This window comes from Vidua chalybeata, chromosome 1, assembly GCF_026979565.1.
Source record: "Vidua chalybeata isolate OUT-0048 chromosome 1, bVidCha1 merged haplotype, whole genome shotgun sequence".
Lineage (NCBI taxonomy): Eukaryota > Metazoa > Chordata > Aves > Passeriformes > Viduidae > Vidua > Vidua chalybeata.
In genome coordinates this window covers 106,649,672-106,671,935 of record NC_071530.1, presented here as the reverse complement: position 1 = coordinate 106,671,935, position 22,264 = coordinate 106,649,672, and the positions used below count along the sequence as shown (strand labels likewise).

At 38.4% G+C, this 22,264-nt stretch overlaps 1 protein-coding gene across 1 annotated transcript in view; it reads right to left on the bottom strand.

Annotated features, from left to right (window-relative positions):
• Positions 1-949: 949 nt before the first annotated feature.
• Positions 950-22,264, bottom strand: part of LAMA3 (laminin subunit alpha 3) — a 106,824-nt gene continuing 85,509 nt past the window's right edge. The window contains exons 50-75 of the mRNA XM_053962534.1: positions 21,977-22,128; positions 20,501-20,642; positions 19,811-19,910; positions 19,312-19,428; positions 19,049-19,228; positions 17,083-17,225; positions 15,870-16,043; positions 14,586-14,737; positions 14,325-14,487; positions 13,714-13,847; positions 13,081-13,228; positions 12,085-12,204; positions 11,010-11,134; positions 10,539-10,659; positions 9,279-9,419; positions 8,413-8,543; positions 7,434-7,568; positions 5,168-5,312; positions 4,726-4,877; positions 4,145-4,334; positions 3,716-3,856; positions 2,749-2,908; positions 2,489-2,616; positions 2,277-2,370; positions 1,818-1,937; positions 950-1,651 (exon numbers count right to left, since the gene is read on the bottom strand). Coding sequence (XP_053818509.1) covers positions 1,506-1,651; positions 1,818-1,937; positions 2,277-2,370; positions 2,489-2,616; positions 2,749-2,908; positions 3,716-3,856; positions 4,145-4,334; positions 4,726-4,877; positions 5,168-5,312; positions 7,434-7,568; positions 8,413-8,543; positions 9,279-9,419; positions 10,539-10,659; positions 11,010-11,134; positions 12,085-12,204; positions 13,081-13,228; positions 13,714-13,847; positions 14,325-14,487; positions 14,586-14,737; positions 15,870-16,043; positions 17,083-17,225; positions 19,049-19,228; positions 19,312-19,428; positions 19,811-19,910; positions 20,501-20,642; positions 21,977-22,128 — 3,654 coding nt within the window. The 3' untranslated portion in view covers positions 950-1,505. The remainder of the gene's footprint in view (positions 1,652-1,817; positions 1,938-2,276; positions 2,371-2,488; positions 2,617-2,748; positions 2,909-3,715; positions 3,857-4,144; positions 4,335-4,725; positions 4,878-5,167; positions 5,313-7,433; positions 7,569-8,412; positions 8,544-9,278; positions 9,420-10,538; positions 10,660-11,009; positions 11,135-12,084; positions 12,205-13,080; positions 13,229-13,713; positions 13,848-14,324; positions 14,488-14,585; positions 14,738-15,869; positions 16,044-17,082; positions 17,226-19,048; positions 19,229-19,311; positions 19,429-19,810; positions 19,911-20,500; positions 20,643-21,976; positions 22,129-22,264) is intronic.

Below are 22,264 nucleotides of genomic sequence, written 5' to 3'. Positions count from 1 at the left end.
TGTCAATCCTTTGCTCCCTCTGAGCCCTGAGCCTTGGCATGCATCCCATTCCCACCAAAACTGGCTTTATACTTCAGAAACCTCTACATGGACACAGATTTGCCAGTGAAAGAGGTGCCATAAAAGAGAAAGCAACACAAGATTTGGTGTGAACAGCTTTCTGACACTTTTGCCACTCTGCAAAGCTGCAAAGGGAATAATGACCAAAGCCATAAGGGCTATTGATCTGGCATCTGCTTCTGTTAGTCCAGCTTGCACCTCATTTCAAACACACTGAGGACACACGCTGTAGATTGAGAAGAAGGCAGTGGAAAGTAGAGCATTAGGAGTAAAGGAGAATTTATCTGCATGCCTCTCTATATTGAGGACCAGCCTTAGAAATTTTTTTCTTTTTTTTTTATTTTTTCATTTTGCAAATGAGAGTTGGCATCAGGCATTGGGGATAAAAAAAAAAATAAAAATGCTGATTCTGAATGGCAGTGGAAAAAGAAGCCATGTCAAGTCTATACAGTCCAGCCCTCTTCTCAGAAGAATAAAGCAAAGTGGGTTCCCTGCCCTCCACTGTGGGTCACAATCAGGTACAAAACAAAGATTTGAATGTTGAAGAAAACAGTTTTGCTGGGTTAGTCCTGAAATTTGTGCTACATAATTGTAGCAGATGCAGCTACTATTCTTGATAAAACTTTTCTTCATTTCATTAGGAAAAAATATTGCCTATGGAAGAGACTCTCTGTCTCTAAAGATTGCAAAAAAAAAATGAACCTCTTTTTGAGATTTTTAGATAATCAAATTGTGATGACCAGAGATGCAGAGATGATGGCTACCTGCTTATTCAGGCAAATCAGCATCTTAAACCTACAGAAATATTTGCACAAAGCAAGCAGGATTTAGCAGCTTCTAAAATGTACATTAAAAACCCACATGGTTAAAACAACCAAACAAGAAAATGAAAGGTTTTAGGAACATACTGCATTTATTTGGTCCCACAATTCCTAACTTTGTAACAAACCCCCAGAGTTTCACTCCTTAAAGTGCTTCAAACTCCATTTATATTATTATTATTACTTTTAACATCAATGTACATTTCTGTATAAGCAACAATCCAAAGAGATTTCTATTTTTATAAAATTCTTTATATTAATGGATCAAATTTGCTCTCAAGGTGGCCAACATTAAGGAAAATTTCCAAAATTAAGACATTGGAGTTGCTTAAGTCTCTGCTGATGTGAATGAGAGCAGAATTTGGCCCAGTAGGGTATATGCAATTACATTTTCTGCATATATCTCAAAAGGCACAACGGATTACCTTGGAAATCAATAACATTTAAAAGGGAGTTTGTCAAAGCAAATACATTTCGTTTGCTTTGGCACAGTCCACATCCAGAGGATGCATTTGCTCACCGGCTGTTCAGAAGAAGCAGCCTGATGCTGGTCAGCAAAGAGGAATCCACACAGCTCTTCAGCAGACACAGCCCGATGTGTGCACAACAACCCTAACAGCAGAGTTACTTCTCTGGGCACCCGTGCAAATTCACTTCACCATGAACCTCTGAAATTCTCCTGGTGGAGACATGTTTGTCATTGATGGTAATATTCCGAAGACAGCCAAAAAATGGGTCTTCAACTGGAAGCCACGGGGTGTCCAAATTTGCTACAAAAAACAAAGTGGAAAGACCAAGTTAATAACAATTATTTTAAAGAACATTCATTATGGCAAGGCTTTCAAAAGAGGGGAAATTATATAGGAGAGCATGAATGGATGGGACCTTTGTTTGGGAAAGGAAGAAACATGAAAAAATAAGAAGCAATAATATTACCTGGAATTCTGCCGAAGTAGAGTGGCTGATATACACGTCTAGGAGGAGAGGGTTGAAGTACAGTGGTATAGTTACTCTGTGTGCCCACGTCTAGCTGCACTGTGTTCTCCTTCTGAGAGACTGCAAAGAAGCAGGTAAATGAGAACTCTTTCTCAACCCTATTAAAGAATCAGGTAGATATGGCACTATTTTTAAATAGCATCTTTCTTGAAATTTAAGGCACAGAAAAAAACAGATTTTCTTTTAATTCAGAGTCAGACTGACAAACCCAGGTCTGGGGCTTAACAGAGCCTACCAAAAAAAAACTTATATAAAGCCTTTAATTAACACAAGACACATTGTTTTAAAGAGTATTCTCAGACTAAACTGATGTGAAATGATTAATAAAAATTTGGAGCTGCAGTGCTCTGTGCCCACCATCCCTTCAAAGCTTCAAAAGAAATGGCATGTACAATGTACCTGCAATGGTATGCCACTGTCTATCAGACAGAGGTTTCTTAGGTGTGACTGATGCCTGGAATTCTCCAGCATCACTATTTCCAGCAGCAATCACCTGTAAAGAAGTTACTTGTTAAGCTACTGTGACAAAGAACAGGAGCAACAGGGGAAGGTCAGAATTCCCCCTGCTGAATGAGGGCAATACAGCTGGAATGGACACAGTCTGTACCCACCTTCCCTCCCTTCATGTAAACAGTCAAGTAGTTGTCTTGCTTGCTTCCAGCATGGAGGAGTACACCAGCTGAACTCCTTGGTCGAACGGTAAATATAATCCTGAAATCCAAACCCATGAGCAAATTACCTGTGGAGAATTAAACAGTGGGGAGAGGGATGATAATAGGTGGAAATAATTAGAAAACCACATAAAAACAACTAACCCATATACCTACAAGCTTTAGACAATTCCATGTACCATAATCTCTACACAGCTTACCAATGGTGATATATCCTCCTTCATTAAAGAAGTAAATCCCTGTGTCCATGGGAACATCTAGACATGGAAGTACGCCATTTTTTTGTTGAGGTGCATTCATGGTTTTCCCATTCATCTTAAAATTCCTCAGGCAACCCTTGAAACTCTTCATTGCCATATTCTGAAAGCATATTTCAAAACATGAATACATGAATACTGAAGCATTATGGCTTTTTTTTTTTTTTAGCAATAATACTAAACATTGGTTCTTTTGGACTCTTGGACTATAGAAAGCCAACAGGCACTAAAGGCACCTAGCGCCCATATTTGATGCAGTGAAAAGGTATTCCAAAATTCTAAAGAAGTGCTTGAAACCCAGTAAGAGTTGATTTTGAATTAACATGACTCCTGCTTGTAAAAGAGATACTTCCCAATGATGTGTCAAAAAGACAATGCAAGAGGAATAGTGAAATCCCTGAAGCAACCCTTCCCTTCCTAAGTCTGTTTATTTAAATCTAATTTTGTAAAATACCCTGGATCATTAACTGTCCCCTTTTTAAAATAGAAACTGCATGTATTTCAGATTCAAATCCAGTTCTACATCCATAACTCCTTAATGAGATGATTCTTTTGCTTTTCTACTGATTATTGCTTAGTCCACTGAGGTAAATATTCTGCAGAAAGATGGTATTTAAAATGTGAATTAAAAATGTGACTTTGGTCTTCTCTATTTTTAAGGAATAAAAATGAAAAGAGTACATGGTTGTCATCAGTGTCTCAGCAACGTATTGAAAATACGGGTAGAGGTGCAGGCTGTGTGAACAGGTGAGGAAAAAGATCTGTAATGAACCACTGCAAACACCAGTCACGCGGCCCTTGGAAATCCTCCCCAAAGCTTTTCAGCACGGAAATCCTGCGTATTAAAGACTTTCCCATGTAATTAGTGCAGCATGGGGAGTGTGTGTGGGTGGATTTGTCAATTATTTACCTGTCTCTTCAGTGGTGGCAGCCTTCCTACATACACTGGTGGCCTAATGTTGATAGCAGAATTTGTTGCCAATTTTCTGTGCTGGGCCCTTAGACCATCAACAACAAGGCGGGCGTTCTTCCCATCTGTGCTGAAGACCACCTTTCCAGGAGGCAAACGTAACAGAATAAAAAACCCAAAGGCCAACAAAAGCCATTGCAGATTTTCTTTGTCTTTAAATTAAATATCACGTTGTTAAAACATTTAAACTGAAAATAACATCCTGGAGCGATCAGTCTCAATAAGATCTCTCAGAGACCTGTCAACCACATGAACTTTCAGGCATAGGAATTAATTTCTGATGACCAAAACTGAGTTTCTATTCTCTTAAAAAGGCAACAAGCTGTGCCTGCTGAATGCTAGTTATCACTGTGGTTCCATACTACTTACAGTGTGCCATTGCCCATCATTGTATTTAATATTGGTTTTGACTTTGATTTGTTTTTCTCCAGAGCCAAGTGAAAAGACAAAACGTCCTTTTGAAATGTGGAGAGCCATATAAGAGTCCTCAGAGCTTTCCTCCATGAAAACTATTAATCCTCTTGATGATCGAGTCCGTACATCTACAGAGAAATGTAACCTGTAGTGGAAAGTAAGCATATTGCAGTATAGATGTATTTTGTTAGTTGCTGTATCTTTTCTGTTCTCTAGTGAAACTCCATTTGTGAAATGCAGAATAGCATTTGGGTGGAATCACGGCATTATACACTGTGTTTCTGAATGTGAATGAAACTTAACACATTCAGGCTTAGGAACAGGCATGAATATGCACTGTAATTGTCCACCATGTCCCATTCAATCTACTCAGTTTAGGTAAATGTTTGCACAGGAAAAAAAAGCCTGAACTTTTAGAACTACTTTTTGTTATGGCCCAAGACATAAACAAGAAGAAAATCCTTACACTCAGCACCCTAAAAGTCAAGCAGCTTTGACAATTCAAGTACTAGAAGAACAGAGAACATTTTTATTACCTGTCTGTAGATAACAATGGAGAAAACATGTAGGATATGAAACTGTTGGGGTTGCTTCCGAGGAGATATGCTTCACTGCTGTCATGTAATGGAGCTGGTATAGTGTGGTTTTGCATGTTAGCAGCTTTCAAATAATCAAGGTATTTTTCATTCTGTGCACATAAGACAGAATTGAAACATTTATTGTATGTGCACATAAATAGAAACACTTCAATGAATACATTTAAGACCTCCCAACCAAGGCAGTAAACAGCCTTCCCTAAAAGACAGAAAAGCTGTTGTCATTCAGCAGGTGTGGGTTTAGCATGAAACTCCAACACAGTGAGAACTTGCTTCAGATGTGAGATGGAAGGAGTGAAAGAACATCTGAATCTCAGTTCCAGAAATGATGGAAAGCCTGGGCATCAAAATGGAGCAAAGATGACAGTAACAATAGGCATACCTTGAGCATCTTAAGTCTGAGAGGATTTTTAAATTCCTGCAGCAGCATTGGTTCAAGGTTTTCATATTCCTGGCAAGCTCCGAGGGACACGCCAGTCTTGCCAGTATTAGCAACAAGATTTTGAACCTCGGGGAGCTGACCTGCCCTGTTGTGATTTAAAGCAGTAAGTGCTGTGACTCAGCATTCCTTTTCTTTAGTGTAATCAACAACAAACACATTGCAAAAACGTGTTCTGCACAAAATATATTTCCCAGTGAAGTACCAATTTTTTACCCAATAGTAAAGTACCAATTTTTATTTTTCAACAAAAAATGTACATTCAATGCTGTAAATCATATTTTCCCTGGTTCTGCTCATTTCTTTTTGGCTATAGGAAATTCTGATTTTTGTTCTCATATTTTCTAAACAAAGTAACTTTTGCTAAAAACTATTTAAAAAACACAAACAAATATGGCCCTTGAAAAAAGAGAAAAAAATGACAGCAGCCTTGATTAAGATTTCTGAATCAGACTGCAAAACTTTGATTGGTAATTATACATAACCAATTTCAAATCAAGAAAATGTAACATCATCAGGCTCTGCTTCACTCTCTCCTTAAATAAGATGTTCTAATGAGTTTTGTCGAGGGACAAAGCCCGTCACAACTTCACGTGCACCTCTAGTGTTATAACCAAATTACCAGAAAGACTGTCAAAGCCAATTTACTCTGTGTATAAAGAAAAATATTAAGCAATACTACAATTTTCTAAGTTGTACAAAGCATATCTAATCAGTAAATTACAAAAAACTTTACAACTACAAAAAAGCTACAAAGCTCCTTGCTTGTGGGGTTCTATGAGAAGAGTGGTAGATTTGTGAGTAGAACCTGAACTTATTTAATGCTGGTCATTCTCCATTCACTCCATCAGACCAGCTACAGTATTTGTTCTTCATCTATTCTGGCACAAAAACTTTCCAAATTTGTTTTCTGATGGGAAGTTTAATATATAGGTTACTTCTGAGGCCTTTTCCTGGTCTTAAAAAAATTGAGAGCCAGACAAGGTTAAGGGATAAGGGGGTTTTAATAAGGTTCCTTATGGTGCACCACTTCGCCAAGGTGGGACACACCGCAATGCACACACATGATAAAATCACATTTACAATTCATAGAGCTTACAAATTGGGATATCTAACAAGGATACCCCAATGGGAGGCTTGGATGAATGGTGTGATATTCCCCCATCCAAGGAATTCCCCCCTGCATGGGCAGAATCTTAGTTTGGAGGATATGTTCTAGAGGGGACCTTGGTTTCTCAAGACAGCATGGGGCTTTCCAGCCTCCTACTACAAAGCCTTTAAGATGTTTGGTCTCCTGGCTTAACAGACTACTAGGGCTATGCTGAGTTATCAGACTTAAGGAATTACAAGTATGCATGCTAGGAGTACTGAGGATACATAAAAGGTATATAAAAGAAAAGGGAAAAATCATCTTGGTGTCACTTGATTGCCTTGTAGTGCTTTAAATGAAGACATAGTTTGAGCAGCCTGGTCTAGTGGAAGGTGTCCCTGCCCATTGAAGGGAGCTAAAACTAGAGGATCTTTAAAGGTGCCTTCCAGTCCAACCCATTCTGTGGTGGTATGGCAATCAAATCAAAATACACTATTCTTTGAAAACTCTACACATGTATAAATACTCATCAAAATTTAGCTAACACAAAGTCCCACTGGGACATGATTTACAACTCATGGAATGCTTGTCTTGTGGAAACACATTTATGCATATTTTTTCTCCTAAATTTTGCCTGTAAGGTGTCTCTAATAATCAGACAAACACGTGAAAAAAAGAGACAGCCTAAATAAGGCAGATGATTTCTACACATATGGTCTCACTTGTTTGTGTAACTGTTTTGATTCTCTCAGTAGCTTTTCTCCTTTCACCACCTGGTTCCCTGGGGAGCTATAACAAGACAATTTAGCAAATCTTTTTGGATGCCTTGTTGGGACATATCCAATTCACTCTGCAGAGTTCATTCTTTGGCTAACAGACTGCTAAACAGGTATGATTTAGATTAAAATTCCTTTACATCTGAACAGCAGATTTAATTATAACTGAATCCCATGTATAATATGCCTGAATGAAAGAGTATTTGAGGGCAGCAAAGTTATGCATTCATGAAGGCTTCACACAAGTAGAAGAAAAGCATTTTAGCAAAATGTAATTTTAATATGATTTAAGAAGGAGAGCAGGCCAAAATGCACAAAACATAATTCTTTCTAGGCCAAATACCTTTCAATAAAGATGTTTGAGATGCAACCTTCAAAATTATCTCCACCAAATTTTATAGGTCTGTTTGATTCCTGTGAGTTGGATGACCTGGGAGAGTCAATTGCTTCTGACTCATCATCAACCATCATATGTACTCTGAAAAAAGTGAATGAAAATAAGCACGATATATAAAGAAATAATAAGGAAACTAAATTAAATATATATATATATAAAAGAACCATTTGATAGATGTGTTTCTTTGTTACATTGTGGTTATGCTAAAGCTTCATTAGCTTACTTCTGGGACTTTTTCAGTATGTGCTTATTGACTGCTGTGCAATTGCTCTGCTTTTTCATGTTAGATAATGAGCAAGAGTTGAAGTTCATACTTCAGTCCTACATTGAAATCCTGGAGCAACTGAAACTCATAAAAAAGCTCTCATTGTCAACTATGGGACAGGATTTAATTCTTTGTGTCAAAATGAAACGAGCAGTATTAAGTTATGATCGCCCAAAGTTATAGCCAACAATTCAAAACTTTCCCCTTCAGCTAGCACTTATGTAATTTCATGCATTACACAGCAATCAGTATGATTTAGGAGCTTTTCAGTAAATTGTCTCTTCTAACATCTAGTATCTGCATAACAGATCATTATTAAAAAAACAGACACGGCATTTGCCTCTTCCCTGGTCCTTTACAGGGGACACACATGAAGGTTATGGGAAGGGGAAGAGCTCCAAAGACTCCAAAGCTCCAGCTAGACAAGCAGTGAAAACTCACACAACCTATAAAAGAAAAGCATAGTAGGGTACAGCTGAAACATCCCAGGTATGAGCATGCACATTCATAGAACAAAAATCTCCTTTCCCTTCATTATTTAGATATCTTCTGCTAGAAGAGACAATTTTAAGCTGTTTATCCAAAGAATTAATCCCATAAAATTTGAATTTCCTTTCTCCGACCACAACATATAAGAACTGGATGAAGAACTGGACTCACCTGTTGCCTATTTTTATTACTGTCACATAATGCATTGACCCATCTTCATATTTTTTTTCCAGTTTAATTTCCTTATCTCGTATCTTTGCAGTTACAGAGCCAGGACTCAGAAAGATGGAAAGAACATCAGGCTACAAAAAAAATCCCACAAAATGATCAGCTAAATAAATGCAAAAGCCTTTAGCTCTTGCAACTGACATTAATAGAGCTCTCAGTGGGTGCCAGTAGGCAACAAATTTTCTTACACTAGAACTGCGTTTCCCAGTCATCTAGCACCAGATGTGTACCAAGTTCTGCATGATGAGCACAGCTTCCATTTCAAAATACCTCTGCACTCTGAATAGGAAACATTTATTTAAAATACTTGCTTATTTTTACAAAAAGCAGAGGAGCCAGGTCTTCACTTCTCAAATACCTGGTGTGCACTCACTTCTTAGCTCCTCCAGCCAGCCAGAATGGGGTTCTACTTAAACTTCCCTGCTTTCTGAGGGATCATAGCCAGAACCAGTCCCTTTCCTCTGCCTATTTGGACATGGTAACATTTCTGTGTGGGCAGAGTGCCATTTTGACTTGAGAAAATTTCCAGCCAATTAAACAACAGTTTTCTTAGTGGGATGGTGGTATCAGGTGTGTGAGCTGCTCTTCGGAAGGCTCTAGTTCAAAGCTCAGGTACTCATCAAACTACTTGCTGGCCATGTGAAGAAACTGCAAGAATGCATTTCTCTGACCTATGACATGAATGATGCCACACGCAAAAAAGGCATTTCTTACCTTAAAATACAGGAATCTACATGAGATTTGTGATACAAACTGACTGATTCACAGATAAAACCCATAACATATGCTAAGTTCTATGTGTTTCATACCCGTAGGTTGTAATTTAAGAGTGTTCCAGTGGAAGCTGTTGTCTGAAAGCCAAAGCCCACTTGGAAATCCTTTGGAAATGGGAAATCTGCTGCACTAAGGCTCAGAGTTCCATCCTTGGAGAAAGCTGCAGATCTCACAAGCTGAAAGAGAAAAAAAATAATGATTTCAGTGATTTTCCTCTTAATCAGAAGAAATGCCGATATGAGACAACAGCTGCCCCACTCAACATAATTGTGATCAGCTCCAGTCAAAACCAAGCACAAGGCAAACCTCAGAAACCATTATTTCAGTACAGAACAGACTGTCAGAGTTGGCTTCACCAGCATTAACTATGGTCTGAGAAACTCTAAAAAGAGAGAGGAAGCTTGCTGAGAATAATGAGCTGCTCATCTCTAGCTACTGTGGTTTTGAAAGTTTTCACATTTGAGGACACAAAACTGAGTAGCTGGAAGAATAGTTAATAACTATGAAGCTGTGCAGATGAGCTACATAATTGAAACTGTGTGAGTCATGGGACACTTTTTAATACATGAGAAGATACAGAGAATGAAGATGAGATCCTCTGCAAAGGTAGTCTGTGAAGAAATCGCTCTGTGAAAGGTTTAGATGCCACAAGTAAAAGAAAATAAGCACAAACTTTCAGTGCAATACTGTTGTAAAAAAGGCAAATGAGATCGTGCACCATGTAAGCAGCAGTTAGTAGAAGCAGACGAATAGTTTTCATCTCTCCATGCAGCACTAGTTAAGCCAGCACTGAAATGTCATTTTGTCCAATTTTAAAAAGAACATGGCAAAACTCAAGGATGCACATAAAATAATTACAAAACAACCAGATGAATGGAGCCTCAGAATGAGAGACTTTGAAGTAGTCTGTTAAGATCTTTTAAGAAAAAAGGTTGAGAGGTCATTTAATGAGGAAGCGTAAACACCTTGGCAGGAGGAAAGATACAGAGCAGTATTAAGTATTCCAGCCTAATTTATAAGAGCAACTGGAAGCCAACAAGCTTACATGGTAAATATGAATAACTTATTGTAAACAGTATTAAATAAGAGGGTGGACTATGCTCTGTAACAAGCTATAACAATAGGGCCTGTGTCTGTTTTGTTTCTCCATCTTCACGCCCAATCCAGGTTCTTTTACTGCCATACAAGTTAACCAAATATAATTTTTGACCTAAGCAAAACATAATGGTCCAGGATTTATAGACAAACCAGTCTGTGAACTCCAGCAGAAGTTTTTGAGGTAATGTATTAGTTACCTTCCAGTCATCTGAACATTTCTTGCTGACACCAAAAGTCTTATCAAAGACAACAGATGCAGTGCTTGGGTTTTTCACATTCTTCATGCAGCCGCGGAATGGAGGTGTGGATATATTAAACCTGGTTTCAGGGAGGGGAATGAAAAAGTGTTTGGTAGCCTGGCATTTCAAAGCATACACCACTACAGTAACCTATAAATGCTGACAATATAAGAAATAGAAAAAGAGAACAAGAGCAATATTTCTTGTGTACACATACTCATGCTAATCAAACCCAGCCTTTAAGATAAGCTACAACAAAGATCTCACCATTAGCCAAAAATCATGGATTATGAACATGTATTATACACTTGTTTTTTTATGTCACATTAGATAGTCAATAGAGAGTGTGAAAGAAATTGTGTAAGGAAAGAGTTTAGATGGAGTTTCCTGACAAAGCCAGTATATTACAGTCTTTTTACAGTTACTCACTGTTCCCGTAGAAAAGATGGAACTCCACCTAGGTAGTACTCAGTGAAATTGAAGACTTGTATGTTGGCTCTAATACCAGGACTAACATACACAATTTTGTTTTTTCGGTCAAGCACCAAATTAATCTGAAATACATGAATAATGAGAACCACTTCACTTGGCAGGAACAAAAATCATTTACCTGATTAAAAGTACCCCTACAGAGCAGGACACAGTGATGGTTTTTTCCCCCTCCTCTTGTTTACTAGTGACTTAAATCAAGGACAACTGCAGTAGTTCAAAGGTACTTTGCAAACTTTGGGCATTTAGTCAAAGCAAGGAAAATGTTCAATTATCCAAAAACAAGGTGAGGTTTTATTTTCGTCTGAAAGATTGCCCTAAAAACACATATCACCTAAGATTCAGATACTGTCTTGTCTTTGCAGCTGAAGATTTAGAAGCTGCTGCCTGATACAAAAACTAAGTCAGTCAGCTGGCTGAAGGTAACTTAACCCAATAGAGCATAAAGATTCCTAGCAGACCCTGCAGTTTACATGATATAGTTGGAAATATATTAAGGGGAAAAGGGAGAACTAACCAACAAGGAAATCAAAGGTTTTTAACAATGCCTTTATGATTTCACTCTAGTAGTGCTACAAAAGAGCTGGACTGAAGCTAAGGAGACAAGCAACAACAAAGACTGCAAAAGAGTAATCTCTACAAAGATCAGCCCATCCTGAAGAAATAAACCCTTTGGTGGTGAAAACGCTAATCTAAGTATGGAACTAATGCAAACAATTGCAACCTACACAGCTATCTTTATGTAAAGCATTGCTCTGACAAAATTTTTCCTTTGGTGGTTTCACTGTTAAAACTTAACCATTCACATTAAAGCAGGACGAGAGAAAGATTAATTTTCACATCTCCAAACTAGTCCCCAGTGACTTGATTTCCTCACACAGAAGGAAAACTCCACAACTAAACTTTACAACAGTTTAGTTAATTTATTAACTAAATTATTAACTTAATTATTAACAGTTTCAGTTAATGTGTATTTTTATAAATAATGATCCCTTGATTCTTTAAAATTACATACTTGTTGATATGTTCCATCATTTACAGTTTTTTTGGCTTCTACTTCTTCTGGAGTTTCAGAGTCAAGTTTGTATCTAAAAACTGTATGACCATTTCTAATGAGCACACTGATGAACTGATCCTGCAATAAAAAAAAAAAAAACAAAAACCACCAACACAATTAAACTGCCACAACTTCAGATATATATTTCACTGTCAGAAGAGTAATTTTAATGAAGCTATCTAGCTGCTTCTAGAAAGCTTTTCAGGGAAAGGATAACACAAAGCCTAAAACTTATACTAATCAATCATAATTACTTTAAACTATTATAAACAGATCTGGTATCAGCTCCAAATCTCTAAAAGACTTTGTGTCATTCCAAATGTATACTGACTTTTTACAGCATTGAAAAATTATCCAGAATTTCAAAAATCATCCAGTGATTGCAAATATGCTTACAAGATTCTTAAATAAGTAGCAGCACTGTGGTTTTGAGCATCTTTACAGGTATCAGTCATCATGTCACTTCCTATATTCCTTCTTATTCTGTTTCCACACAGATCTAGATTTGGAAAGAGTGCACTTCCAGTTTTGGAGAATTTCAATATTCCAACGTTGGTTTAATCCCAATTACATTCCTCCTTTCCTGCCCCCAATTCTGAATTTTCTGCATGGCCTAAGGGAGGAGCTTCTTGGAATGATTTTTTACTCAGCCTTGACAAAGTGAGTATTCGGCAACCATGGTAGAATCACTGAATATCTCAAGCTGGAAGGGACCCATATGTCCAACTCCCTGTTTCTTGCACAACTACCTAAGACTAAACCATATGACATTAAACACACAGCAATATCTACTCATTTTCCACACAGATGAAAACAACATTTTTAAGACACCTTTATTAAGACTTAACATTTTATTTCCTTACAGTTATTACTATATCTAACATGTTCTTTAATAAGTAATATTTTTAAGATGTTCTTGCACTACAGAACAGACAGAAGCATTTCACACATTACCCCATTTGCTGCAAAAAACACAATGCCTTCATCTGCAGTTGTCTCAATTGTCTGCTCGTACCGTACTCGTTCGCCACTTCTTTCTCCCACTGTGACACTGGCATAACCAGTGCCCTCAAAATAGCTTTGGTCAGTCTCCTCTTTATACCTGTAATGATTCAATGTCATAGGTGTGAATATATGTCAGCAAAAACTTCTACCACATGGACTTACTGCCATTATAATTTTAAAAAAGCTTAAGTTAAAGCGTTTGGTATAGGGCCAAATTCTGATCTACACCAAGAGAGAAAACCTTCCACTGGCTTCTGTCAAAATCACAAATGGTCTTTAGAGAGGAAACATTAATGACTGTATTTTTTTAACTTAATGTAATATTTATATTATAAAGTAGATGAACACATTAGTCTACAAATTGTGTCTGGATTTTATAACACTTAAATTTAAACAGACTGAGATTGCCATAGACATGAATCGTGTCATTACTGAGGATTTTCTCTAAGAAATGCAATAATGACCAGGAGTTAGAAAAAATCACCAATTTAGCTACAGTAGTAATTCTTCTGGATGTGAAAGACAAGAATTCACAGCGATAAAATCACAGAACTGTGAAACACTTCTGTGTTCATATCATACCTTCTGCAGGGTTGCACTTCAGTGGTGTTGAGATTAAAAGTCCTCTTGAAGTTGTAAAGGCTGACAATATGCTCATTTAGGCTGTTTAATTCAATGCAGCCTTCATAACGAGGATAGTTGAGATTATCTGGAGGCTGCAAAACAGTGCTATTAAAACCAATTCATCAACATCAGCTAACAAAATTTGACATTGCTATCTAACTGCTAAGACTTCCTGCAACTATTATTAAGACAGAGAATATGACATTTTAAATATGTAAAAAAAGATACTACATGCTTGTATATAATATCCAAATTATCTGATATGACCCTAGGTGTAGTGCAATTTGAAGTAGAGTCACGTGGATTGGGAACAGTATTTAGCAGGGCTGGACAGGTTTCATGCTTTCCTTGGCAATGAAATATCATCATGTTCCCTTCTTTGAGCTCTAGCATGGCACAAGCCACGCAGATTCTGTAGGAAGTAGCATCTCCTTGCATCTCATCTATTCCTACTGACATAGATAAACTTTTTCACATGCTTTTGAAAGACTGCTAAGTCCAATCTTTACTTGTAAGAACAATGGGATGATTAACACAAAATCTTTTTAAAACACTAAGAAACTCTGTACCCTAAAATCAGGTGGGTATCCTCCAACATAAAAGACAACACTGCTGGGATCAAGATTGAGGAGCATGTCACTGTCTCCACTGCTTGCACTCCTAGGGCTTTCATAACCTGGAGAAATTGATGTTGCTGCTTTGATGTACTTCAGCTTTGCATACTGGTAAATCCTAAAACCAAAACACACAGGCAGAATATCACATCACGCTAATAAAAGATGTTGCTAGCAGGTTTTAAAGAAGATTGTTGTACACTGTGGGTCTTATACCTTTCAAATGTAACTTGATCCATAACAGCTTCCTCAGGGTTGCTTTGAGTCACCAATGACTGCACTCTCACTTCCCCATCACCACCTCCCAGGTTATAGACACAAGTAAGGTAACCATCTTTCACAGCCATACCAATGTAGTCCTTGGAAGCCTAAAAATAGCAAGTAAATAATAATTAATAAATGATTAATTATAATTAGGGCAAAATACAGCAGCACTTCCTCAGAGACATCATCATGCTGTGCATGAGTCATAAAAAATCCGCCCACCTAATGATGAGAATTAAGTTTATCAGTTCTGGGAAGAAGAAGCTGTAATCCTATACGTTGCACTGATTCAATGAATATAGTTATTAAAAAGTCGTGTGTGACTTTTTGTTTTTGTAACAAAATATCTAAAATATTTTTCTTGTAACATCTCCCAGCTAAAGCTATGAAAACATGACACCTTTACTAAGAATTAGAGTCAACATCTGTGACATAAAAAGGATGTTCAGAACAATATGCAGTGAAGGACAATGGTTCCTACTGAGGTGACTGGGAGCAGTCATTTTCACCAAAAAATCACATTTTATTTCTTCAAGATACTGTATTTCAGAAGTAACCATTAAAATCCTTTCAATGGATGGCCTGGCTAGTTATTCGGAGGATAAAAAAGATGAAATCCAGTGTAGAACAAATACCTCTAAACAGCTTTCTATGTAGGTACAAGGCTTACTACAGTTACAGCGGCTGTCAAAGAACGAGACTAGAAATCACATGCAGGAATTTTTTTAAATGTTTGATGGTGATTGAGCAAACCTGAATGCACAAGCAGGTCTGCATTATTCTGCATATTCAGAAGACAAAAATATTAAGAGCTGAGGGGCTGAATTTTAAAACTGGAATCCTGGAATCATCACTTTTTTTTTTTTAAACCAACAGAGAAATTCAGAGTGACTTATATTGTGAAAAGAGTCACAGCTCTGAGGCAGGAGTTGGGCTGAGTTTGTGCTGACTGCTGCAAAAACTGACAGGTCTGATAAGAATGTATGATGGTATCCAAGATGGAGAAGTAACTTCCAAAGGAGCAAAAGAGGAAAGCATCAAAGGACTCAGCCACTTGTTATTTACTTTGTCAGGGAAGGAATGAACACAACATTTCTACCACTATTTAAATGCAACTTTAAAGAAATAGGCCAATAGTAGCTACAAACTTCAGTCAGAATAGATCACTTCCCATCCTTTTCTCAAAACATGATGTCTCTGGTCTTAAAATCAGATTAAATACCAAAATATACCTACATTTTTATTACCCAGGTACAGGACAAACCTATTTGCCCTCTGCTGGGTGTCTGATCTTCGCTGAGGTCTTTGGATAAATAAGGAAAGTGAAGTATAGCCCTTTAGATCTTCAAGGTTGCTTGGAGGTCGAACTTCTACACCAGAGCTGCCATTGAACCTCATAGGAATAGCAACCTGTTAAGAAAACCAAAGTTGAGTATGTTACAATTAACTATTGCTACTACTCCTGTTTCACTAGTGTGCTTAATTGCAAAGTAACCCATTACACATCCTAGTCATGTTCCAGCCGTTAATTACCACAGATTTGGACTCTGATCCTACCAAACAAAATAATTAGGAAACAGAGTGGATAATGAAGTAGTCTGTATTATCAATACTTAGCACAGCACTTTTTTGTTCCAGACATCAATTAATCAACCCTTACTGTGTCTCTGTCAAGTAACTGTTACCTTCAGTACACAGACAGGGAAGGATGTGCCCTGCAGCTCTGAAGAGCAAGTCTGTGAATTATTTAGATGTCTACATACACATCCTGGTGCTTCACTTAGCTGGACTTGACTGTTGGAAATTACAATGCACCTCTGATATTATAAAGACACATTCTATTACAGCTAAATACACCATGATCACAGATTCCTCTTATTCACTGTAAATCCCAGCTATTTGTGATGGTTTCAGGGATGGTTCTTAGTACCTGAGACCACACTATCACTTCAGCAACTACAGCAGTTCCTTAAATGAGAAAGGGCAGTCTAATAAGGTGCCAGTAGCCAGCTTCTAACATTCTGGAGCAGCTGGAGTAGCAGGGCTGCACAACTTCTTATGCAGCATCAGCTTTCAATTGACCACGCATGGGTGGAGAGCCCTGTCTCTAAGCAGCAGAGCCAACTCTGTCCCTGCTGCCAAAGCCACCACAATGTACCTTGGAAGGCAAGAGGCTGCTGTACAAATAAGTATTACAGAGATGCCCTGGGGGAAAAAACTAATGGGAGAAAGATGTAGCAGGATGCTACTGCATCCTGTCATTTTTATGCATGAATTATTATGCTCCCCATCACCACAGTTACTTCAGTTGCTGGGTAGTGCTGTTGAATTAAATTTATATCTGGTCTTTCACACACATTGAAACAGAATTATTTAGAAAGAGGAACAAAAGTACTGTCGTGCATCCAAACCACTGAGGTCAAGCATGATTGCAATGCTCAGGACAGACCTTATTTGCAGCATCTCTTGCCTGCTGAATCAGCTCTCTTATGCGATCTATGTTCTCAGAGATGTTGCTTATTGGCATCAGCTGTTGGTTGATACTCTTGATCTTGCTGAACAGATCTGGAAGTTGGTTAGTCAAATTTTTTACTGCAATGAAAGAAAGCAAATCATTGATATCAAAAAGGAGGAGGAAAACAAGATGCAAAAATATGGTATCATTACACAAGTATCAGAAAAGCAGTGGACAGGGTAATGACAAAACAGTTTTGACTGGTCCTACAATATTAGGAAGCTCCCACTAAAAATAGCAGTTTATACGGAAGTTATTGTACTCCTGAAATTTTTGGCCAAAGGTATTTGCAGAAGCAGTCAGAACCAGCACTTTCAAAAATGTCTTAGGTAAAGGTCCAGAAAAAAAGTATTAAACAGAACAGTGATGTGGTCTCTGACATTATTACCCAGTGGCTGTGGATGCTAGGGGAGAATGAGGATAAAGGAGAGCAGATAGGACTCAGGCTCATAGCATCTCCTATAGCCACTGTCAGAGAGTGAATAATGGGGTAGGCACACTGCTGGCCTGAGTAGGGCATGAATTATATTCTTGTGTCAAGGTTGCTAATCAGCACAGTTTAGTAGTGAGTCTTAGAGTATCTGGCCAGGTTTATTTCAGAGAAAAGAAAATATGATGAGAATTTCAACTTTTGTTATAACAGGAAACAATGTCTCATCTCCTGTGGCTGCAAAAAGCCAAAACCAAAACAAAAAAACCCACCCTGAAAGTATTTACAGACTTCAACCCAATTATGCAGAAGGCAAATAAAATGAAATCCAGACCTTTTGTTTTTCTAAATTTGACTTATAAACCAGTTTTGTAACTGCAGGGATGATTTACAACCCTGCAATACCATGCAGGACTAGCTCTTGTATTTATATTATTTAAAATGTTTTCTTCTTACTTGACTTTATCAGATAAAGCTGCTGAAAAGATGTAAAATGAAGTTGTTTGGGAATGTGATTGTCCCTTATTTTGTATTCAGCACTGGCTCTGTGCAATTCTTTTCACTTAATTTCAGTTAACAGACATGTAGCCTAAGGTAATTGTCTAGGGCACTTCTCTAGCTATTGCAGTAGAAAATCACGTAATCACAGAGCAACTGAGATTGGAAGGAATCTCTGGAGGACCTAGTCTCCAACCCCTGTGTTCAAGCAGGGCCAGTTAGGTGCAGTAGCCCAGAACTGTGTCTAGGCAGGCTTCTGAATATTCCTGAGGATGAGACTACACAACCTCTCTGGGCAACCTGTGCTAGTACTCAATCACCCTCACAGTAAAAGAACTGTTTTGTCATGTTCAGACTGAATCTCCTGTGTTTCAACCTTTTACCCCAGGGGCACAATGCAGGCTCATCTTCAACTTCGTGCCCACCAAGACCCCCAGGTCCTTTTCTACAAAGTTTTTTTCCAGCTTGGCCACCTGCTCAGCCTATACTGGCACATGGATTTATTTCTCCTCAGGTGCAGGACTTCTCTTTGTTGCACTTCATGAGGCTCCTGGCAGTTTATTTCCACAGCCTGTTGAGGTTTGTCTGGATGGCAGCATGACCCTCTGGTGTATCAGCCACTGTTCCAGTTCAGTGTCAGGAGCAGACGTGCTGAGGCACACTCTGCCTCATCATCCAGATCATTAATAAAGATATTGAACAGGATCAGACGCAGTATTGACCCCTGAGGTCCCCCATGAGTCACTGACCTCCAAATCTTTAGAGACTAGTCATGGCACTAGCTTTTAACACATACCACAGAGTGGCCTGAGTCACTTTCTGCTGTTCCTGTCCCTTTCTACTGGCCATAAAAGAAGTTCAGAATACTAGTTTAGGGTACGTGGCTAACTTTTGAGTGATTAAAGCTTCTGCTGCAAACTGGCCATGTTCACCATTACAGTGATGGCAGGTCCCACACAGCACCTGCAATACCTGAATTGTTTGCTTCCATCAGTGCTTTATTGAAGCTGGCACTCTGTGTGCTTCCATAGTTACTCTTAATTCTTTCCACTTCTGCTTCAATTGGGACCAGTTCACCCAACACACTATTGGTGACAGAGTTGGCATTTTCTGCCATGTTCCTTGCACTGGTGATGATGCTGTCAATGTCACCTGAAACACACAGAAATGAACATGCAAATTCTTACAGTAACAGATGAAAGGGGCAGGCCAGAAGTGATCCCTAAGTAACAAACCTCTGTTTATCCCGTTGAGATTGTTTTGAGCAGTGATAAGATCAATTTTCAGTGTATTCGCCTTTCCATCAGCGACATCAAGTCTTTGCTTTAGGTCTTCGAGGTTAGGACCAATAGCTGCAAAACAGTGAAAGCCCCATGAGAATTTCAAAGAAAAATATCAATTTTCTGTTGGACAGATGGTGTTGCAGCACTTGTCTACACTCTTACACAGCCCATGCTGCCACTGAGCATTGAGTCCACTGCAAAACAAGTACAAGGCAAAAAATTTGCTGGACAGGAGGACTGCAAAGCTGTATAGCATAGCAGATGCCAGAAATCTACTTTCTTGCCTTTTTGCCATGGGAAATAACCATGACAAAAAGTCCCACTGTAATGGAAGTCACACTTTTTCGTTGAATGAGTGCTGAAGGGCTTTGCTGAGATGTGAAAATTTATGGTTCAAGGAAAGTTTCTCATGCTGTGTCAATATTTCTAGTACCACTTTCTTTCTTAGTACCTTGCAATGTCCTTTTGGTCTCCTGTGCTTGGTCCATGAGTGCACTGCTCTCAGTTTTTAACCTTGCAGCTTTTCCTGATAGGTCTTCTCTTTTCACAGTCTGACAATACAAGCATGGTACTGTAAGATCACTTGATAATTACATTAAAACTTAAAAAGAGAGAGTCCAATCCAATTTAAAGAACCCCCAACTCTACTGAGATCTCATCTGAAGAACATAACCTTTAGCAACAACTACCCAGGTTAATTCAAGCATACTACAACCTTGGTCTTTAGCAATATTCACATGGATTTTAGGGCATTAGGAGGAAATTACTAGCATATAGCTGTTGGATGTTATATCTCTGCTGAAAAGCTTGTGGGTATTAGTAGTGCAGAGTAAAAGAGAATACCTGAAATCACCTGCAGTGATTACAGGGCTTGCCTTGTAAGATCTCTGTATTTTGCACTGAAAGTAACGGTCAGTACTCATACGGGCAGTCCCACCAGAAGGCAGTAATTAGCCTGGTTAGTGCTGAGCCAAGACTAATTAATCAACATGCAGAACAGCAACTCATATAAAAGGTCACAGAAAAAGAAAGCATTCCAAGACACATGGGCGATTGATTCTGGGGCCTCTGAGATAGTAAAAGAAAATAAAACTCCAGTTGTAACAAGTTTACCATGATTTGGCCACTTACGGATACTTACCGATAAAGCTGAGTCAGCTGCTTTCCCAGCTTGGTTGGCTGCCTGCTCTGCTGCCTTGATGGCACCAATAATATTGTCATAGGCAGTAGAAGCTTCCACAGCACAGCCTACCAACTCGTCCTTCCTGGCACTGTTCTTTATTCTGTGGGAAACAGGGTGAAAAATGCAGCCTTCTTCCAAGGCTGTGAGATGGATTCCAAACAGATCTGAACTCAGTATTTTCTAAGTTAACTCCAATACAGAAAATGTTTTTCAATTAGATCTGTAACTTCATTCTACAAAAATATCAAATTTGGAGATAGACCAACATGGAAAGACTCTTCAGAAGACAGGATAAGTTCAGGCATATGGAAAAGCACAGCTGTGAGACTCCAAATGATTAAAACAGAGAAAATTCACCAAAGCATATGGTCAATAATAAGGCACCTCAATCACAGTCCTCCAAATACAATTCAGTTAAGAGGAATTCAGAGAACTGTAGATGTCAGATCGTCAAGCAACTACAAGACCTTTTGTGTTTTCCCCAAGAACCAGCAGAGCAACTCTGGAATCAGAAACAACAGACAAAATCTCTTCTACCCACTCCCTGTGAACTGTACAGCTGTCCAGTACTAGCTGCCTTGTATTTGTGAGAACAGTGCCTTCTAAATTGAAAAAAATCACACTGAAAACTAACAAAAAAGTAATGAAAATGTGTTTTTTTTACCCAAGAATTTTCCAGCCATGTTAGGTATTTTGGAATTTAATTTCCTGAGACTTTCTAGTTGGTGCAACGACAAAATGCGAACAATTTGCACAGGGAAAAATAAATCAGGATTTCACTTTTTTTTTTTCCATTTTGTTCTGATATATCACAGAAGGCCTCCAAACCCCCTCTCATAATTCCAATGCAAAGTACAAATAATGAAGAGAGAAGCACTTGATTCCTATCAAGTTTATCGTACTTTTGCTTTTCTAGAAGACTTATTGAAGGAGGAGAAAACTAATGGAGGTCTTTTCCTCCATAGTGCTGAACAGGCATGTCTGAAGACTGCCGAGACTGCCAAGCCATTTATTCCAATTATTCACCTCAATTCTCTGATACCATATAAGCATCCCTGAGTACGAGTACCTGAAATAACTCTACAAAAAATATGCTAAACATCTTCCCACTCTGTATATGAGGATTTTCTCTTGCTAGTAAGATGTTAATGAAGTGTTAGTACAGTAGTATAAAACGGTATTATGTGGGTTCACACTTCTAGGGGGAAAAATCATGAAAGATACAGGAAGATCTTTGCTCATGCTCATGCATGAAGATCTCATGCTTTTTGGTGAAAAACAAAACTTCTGTATATCATGAAGAAGCAGAAAGAGACCAACTTCATTTCTCTCTAGCTTTGCAAATGGTTATGAAAGCAAGTGAAATTACAGACCGTTACAACCACTTTTTTTGTTATGCACAAAAATTACACATCTACAGGAATGGCAACATACTCTTCCAGTTGTTTTGCCAAATCTTGCAAAGATTTGGCATGTTCCTCGGCCCTCACCACCAGTGGTTCTTTGCTTGCTGATGAGAGATTTGCCACTTTTTCATTCATATCCTTCCTTGCTCCATCCAGCTGAGCAGCCAGGCTTTCATATTCCTGTGGTTTTAAAAAGATATAATTTTATTTGTATTTGTACATGTTTCATTTTGTCCATGTATACTTGTGTTACACATACCTTGCACCTGAGGAGACCAAAGGGAAAAACATTCCCTTCCAACTTACTCTGCAGGTA